This window comes from Salvelinus alpinus, chromosome 17 (assembly GCF_045679555.1).
Source record: "Salvelinus alpinus chromosome 17, SLU_Salpinus.1, whole genome shotgun sequence".
Taxonomy (NCBI): Eukaryota; Metazoa; Chordata; class Actinopteri; order Salmoniformes; family Salmonidae; genus Salvelinus; species Salvelinus alpinus.
In genome coordinates, this window is record NC_092102.1 from 2,558,584 (window position 1) to 2,564,583 (window position 6,000).

At 38.5% G+C, this 6,000-nt stretch overlaps 1 protein-coding gene across 1 annotated transcript; it reads right to left on the reverse strand.

Moving 5' to 3' along the window:
- Window positions 1-537: 537 nt before the first annotated feature.
- LOC139541957 (homeobox protein Dlx4b-like) lies at window positions 538-5,565 on the reverse strand. The gene is made up of 3 exons (XM_071346889.1): window positions 4,967-5,565; window positions 3,673-3,866; window positions 538-1,516 (listed from the first exon to the last, which is right to left on the reverse strand). The coding sequence occupies exons 1-3, from the start codon at window positions 5,277-5,279 to the stop codon at window positions 1,268-1,270; spliced, it is 756 nt and encodes a 251-aa protein (XP_071202990.1). The 5' UTR covers window positions 5,280-5,565; the 3' UTR covers window positions 538-1,267.
- Window positions 5,566-6,000: the final 435 nt, after the last annotated feature.

Genomic DNA, 6,000 nt, shown 5'->3' on the forward strand with positions numbered 1-6,000 from the left:
AGTTAGATTTGGATGTCATTTTAGGGGAAAATTGAAAAAAAGGGTTGGATCTTTAAGAGGTTTTAAAGTCACCATTGGCCTCATGGTGAAATCCCTGAGCGGTTTCCTTCCTCTCCGGCAACTGAGTTAGGAAGGACGCCTGTATCTTTGTAGTGACTGGGTGTATTGATACACCATCCAAAGTCTAATTAATAACGTCAACATGCTCAATGGGATATTTAGCGTCTGATTATTTATTTTTTACCCATCTACCAATAGGCAAAGTTATTCAATCTCTGCGAGGCATTGAATAATCTCTTTGGCCTTTGATGTTGAATTTGTGCTTGAAATTCACTACTCGATTAAAGGGACCTTACAGATATTTGTATGTGTGTTGTACAGAGATGGGGTAGTTTTTCAAAAATCATGTTCACCACTATTATTTCAACACGGAATGAGTCCCTGCAACTTACTATGCAACTTGTTAAGCACATTTTATTCCTGGACTTATTTAGGCTTGCCATAACAAATGAGTTGAATACTTATTGACTCAAGACATTTCAGCTTTAAATGTTTAATTCACATTCAACATTTTTCTACAAACAAAAATCCACTTTTGACACGATGAGATATTGCGTGTAGGCCAGTGACACACAATCCCAATTTAATCCATTGTAAATCCAGGCTGTAACACAACAAAATGTTGAAAAGGTAAAAGGATGTGAATACTTTCTGAATACACTGTATATCAAACAAAGCACTTTAAAATGATCAATAACTATTGACACCTTCACAATAATAGACGCTGAGATCCATCAGTGTATATCAAACAATTCTGACATGTATTTGCACAATAGATTCATATTTGCTGTGACGAGGCTTTCCAAACTTGGACTGCCTGGGACACTACTGTTAATCACATTAATAATACGGTCATAACCAATTGACACACATATTCAGGTGCATGTACCTTGCTGGAATCAAACCATAAGCATGTTGCCACCTGACAGCACAATTCTCACCAAAGCCGTTCCAAAAATTAAGAACAGTGCGTAAAGGGGACACAAGAAATAGGCTAACCATACATACAAATCGTCATCCAAAAACATAGGCTACATTGCAATAAAAGAAAAAAAGACAATTGACATTTAACACGTACATCAAACTTGATAGGCTAGATGAGACGTGTTCGAGTGTGGGGTATGCAGATATAGCCTTAAGGCCCTTGAAAAGTTAGAAATAGCCGGGTGAGTTTTACAGCACCGTGCAGTGTGTTGAGTTGGTCCGCTCACATCATTTGAGGTCTGGACATAGGATCCTGGAGATGGTTTGGGTACCAGTGACCAAAATTGTTCATGTAATTGTTGGGGTGCATAGGGGTCCCTTTGTTTGCCATTGACACGTCCCAAAGTTGAGGCATCCCGGGTGAACACGGAGAAATAGATGACGTACTGTGGAGATGTTCCCCCTCTGGCCCGCTGCCATGCTTCATTATCTTCTTATATTTCGAGCGCTTGTTTTGAAACCATATTTTAATCTAAAAAGATAAAATAGATGTTTAGAAAGTGAAAATATGAGGGGAAAGCCGCACATTTCAGCGTATGCTATGACGTCCCTCTCTCCACCACCACCACCACCACAACAATCATTAAACAATTATCTTCCACACAATAGAAATTATTTACGTTCGTCATGGCTTGCAAACTCGTAATGGCTTGTCATATTCACATTTGATCATTTCGAAATTACATTGAAAATTGGAACGATTTTATACGTTTAAAAGGAAAATAGCCCAGAAAATGGCATTCGTTCTTAAACTTCTTATAATTTGAACACATTTCTTCAACGTTGCCAGGTAGTGCATGGATCCAGAACCATTAGGCTTATTGAAATTCAGCAAAATGGATGAGCGACACTTCACTAGTTCATTAAATGCTAGCTCCCCTATTGTTCAACATTTTATGAGGCCAACGATAGATGAGTCTGACAACAATCCCATGCTAAAAATATAGTCAAATAAAATAGCCCCAGCGAGCTTGAATATAACACTGGAAACAAGGAGGGAGGTCAGATGCATTTCTATGTATGATGTATTCTACTTAGTCAGAACAAGATGCTATTCTGATCGATTTTACGACGGTATAAAATATTCAATAAAAGCCACAGAGCCCGAGGTGGACAAAGTCAAACCATTCTGATATATAGCAACAAGACACAAAACCAAATCAAATCAGACCCAGACAGGATGGTGTGGGTCAGAGATTTGGCCAGGGAGTGTTTTGAATGACAATTTAACTCAATCAACCTAGGATTGCCTGTCATTTAAAAACATATTCATGTTATTGATTTTAGACATTGAATAGAAGTGTTGCCTGTACAATATAACTAAAATATATGGAGCAAAACAATGTTTTAAAGGATTGAAAATGTATCCCATAAAAGACAGATGTGCATGGTGAGATGTGAGACCCAAACGTTATGCTCGCCACCTGTTTATTCGCCTTTCATTATCTTTACAGGTCCAAAGGAAATGGTTGCCACGATCTCTATTTCACCCTTAGATTTCGGAATTTTACCTGACATAAATGAATAATGCCAACAATGACTTTGAAAATAGATCATCTGCATGACAGCTTACTTGTCCTATTTTTTTCTTCCAGTTACAATCTGTAAACTCTGCGTGTGTGTGCCGACAGCCGACAGCCGACATTGTACTGCTCAATGCCCATTTCTGCGGTCATGTATAACTGTGCTTTAACATGACTTCGACCAAAAGATTGTTGGTAATTAGACACCGATGTTTATAAAGACAACACACAGGCCTAAAGTTTAGAGTGGCAGCATGTATTTCTGTCTTCCATTTACTCTGTTAAGCCTACTTGTACTTGCAATATCGCAATTGAGCTATGTTTGCTTTAAGTCACAGAGAGCTCTCTGTGAGAAGGTTTCAGCCGCAATGGTAATTTAAGATTAAGAATAAAGGTGCATTAAGAAATTGACTTAACTAAGCTCTCAATTAGCCTTTTCATTTGGTCTTGAGCAGTGCAGAAAGCCACAATGTTACCCACAGATCTGTGATCTATGTAAACCCTCTCCATACAACTAAAGGGGAAGGTTGTGTTGTGTTTTTCTTCAATCAGACACAAACATGAACTTGTGGCAGTATTGGTGTGACATTTTCAAATGTTAACCCGTGTGAGACAGATTCAAGGGTTTCATGTCAACATTTTTTGAAAAAATGTGTCATAATGCTAGTAGACAGCATTGCATAATATTTAATTATCTGTCACTTCTATCACGAAGGCTAGTAATTTGATCTGTGCACAAATTCAAATAGTCCAGTCTTGCAGTAGAATTAAGGTATGTGAGGCCTTTGGATCTTTAATTTTGTTTGAAGCAAATTTGACCTAATTTGATATTCCAAGATTAAATTAATAGGGAAAAGGTGAAATAAATACAATGTGTATTTAAAACGATTAATGAGGTGTTTTGTACCTATCTAATTTGTCTGCACTCCACTTTAATTGTTATAAACTATTTGGTTTCTTAGGCCTGAACATAGGGATGACCTAGAAATACAACACTGCACAAATAATTTATTATAATTTGGTAATTAGTCTACTGATATAAGATAGTTTTAAAATCACATTTCCTACTGTTGATGGCTATTATGTCAAGTTTAATTTAGCCCACCTGTGTTTGGGTCAGCCCTAATTTAGCCGCCAAATCCGCGCGTTCGGGTAAAGCCAGGTACTGGGTCTGCTGAAACCTATGTTGGAGCGCCTGTAGCTGAAGACTGGAGTAGATGGTCCGTGGTTTGCGTATTTTCTTTCCTTTACCATTCAAACGAATTTCCCCGTTCTCAATCACTGTAGACTTCTCATGGTCTGTGGATAGAAGAGATCATTTCAGTCAAACTGCGCTGAACAGTAGCCTAATCTGGTGTAGCCTACATTCACTTTGATTTACAACTTTCCACTTTACATCAGGGCAGAAGATAATATACGATTTAGGTCTACATGAGAGTTGTTATCGTATACTTGAACTTGGATAGGCAACTCGTATTATCATAAAATTAGATCCTAGGCTGTTTCAAACATATAATGAGGACTCAAGTGAGGAAGACAGATATTTATATCCCAGGGACTCTGAAATTTGTTGTTTATATAGTATAGTCTGATATAGTCCATTTCAAATGTAAGCAAAACCCATTGTCTATAATCTACCAAACAAATTCACGAGAAGGCCTCGTATCTATGTAAGAGTTCGTATCAACATAGGCCTATGCCGAGGCTACTTGAAATTCACGGCCTGGAATTCAGACTGCATGCCCACATGTCAGGTTATCTCCTACGAAAATGCCACAGTTGAACAATAAATAGACACAACTACAGTGCTGTGCATGGATGATGGTTCTTATTTTCTGGACTTGCTTTGTTAATCTTGACTAATAATGGGAGTAATCGACTGTTTGAGCTACTCATGCATAATCGGGCTAACCCACAGAAAATGATGGTTAATAAAATTAATGACACCATCTGTGTTCATTACGGAACATGAGTAGTAAAGATAACCCCAAAATGCCTGACATGCATTTAAAGTAGGAAAACATTTTGATTACCGTAGCACTGACTGTAAATTGCTGTTGAATGTATTGCCTTTAAACCCAAATGTGATTAGGACAATTTTTGTCATTTTTGTAAACAACAAATATGTACAGACTGACAACTATAATGCATGTACATCTGAGGTATAGGCCTACCATAGCCTACAAAGAACTGTCTGATAATTTAGCCTACATCTGATAATATGTAGCCTGCAATTGCAATATGTCTACATTTTAATACAATCCGCACTCCTTTTACCGCTCAATTTGAACATTGCACACTTTCATTGTAGACGACGCATTTGATTGATTTAAAAATGGTATGGTGGTATGATAGGCCAAGAGCTGTGAGGAACAAACAGATATTGATATTACACGTACCTGTCTCATCTAATCTGGAGTGCGCCAAACTGTGATTGTTGTGCTGGTAGGGCATGTAGGCACTCGGGTGATGAGTGTTCACCGCTCTGGGGTAGGCGTAGCCCAGGGAGCGGCCATAGGAGGACGCGCTGGGGGAGAAGGGACTACCGTGTTGAGAGTGTCCGGCAGATTGTAAGCCATTAACGGGGTAGATGTGAGAGTGTCCTTGGGAATGCTGCTGGTGCGCAGGGTGCCCGTGCCCAAACTCGAAAAAGGTCGATTTGGAGGGACCTGAAGAATTCAAACTATCAGGCATGAAACCTATAGACATCATTAGCTAATACAGAAGTCCATAAAAGCGTCGGTCTAAAAAAGGATGCATTGAGCAATGTCGGAGAGCGAGGAAAAGTTGAACAGGATCCACCATCAAGTCAATAACATTGCCTGTATAAAAAAAAAGGTATTCCAAACGAAGAAAATGTACATCCAGGGATCTGTGAAAGGCAGAAAAAAATAACTACATAAAAGTAAATCCTTCTTTACATCATTCGTAAACCTCACAATATCCTCCAGACACTCATGTAGACGCGGTGTGCCTCAAAACCCCACTGCCTTCCATCAGCGTGCGTTCTGATTGGTCTCGAATACCTACGCTGTCACTCGAGCCTGCACGAAAGACTCGTTAAGTTCATTAACATATGTTTCGTGAATGCACTCCTTCAGCCACTAATGTAATGTCACTCAAACGATTTGATAAACAATCATTTGCGCACAGTGCGCCGCTCGATTTACGTAACATAATAAATCACTTATTTTGAAACAGAAAGTCCAGAATGACATTACTCAATCATTTAAATACAGCCTAATGTTATTTATAACTATTTTTGCAGTAAAAGTTTCGTTCCATTAACTCAAAGTGGAAATAACATTGATTAATCGCATATTTTCAATTAGGTGGTCTAAAAGTTTGCGAAATTGGCCATCCTTTGCATGATTGATTTAGATGATGTTACCAAAACAGCACAACATTTTAGAAGCATTCATAATAGACAAGC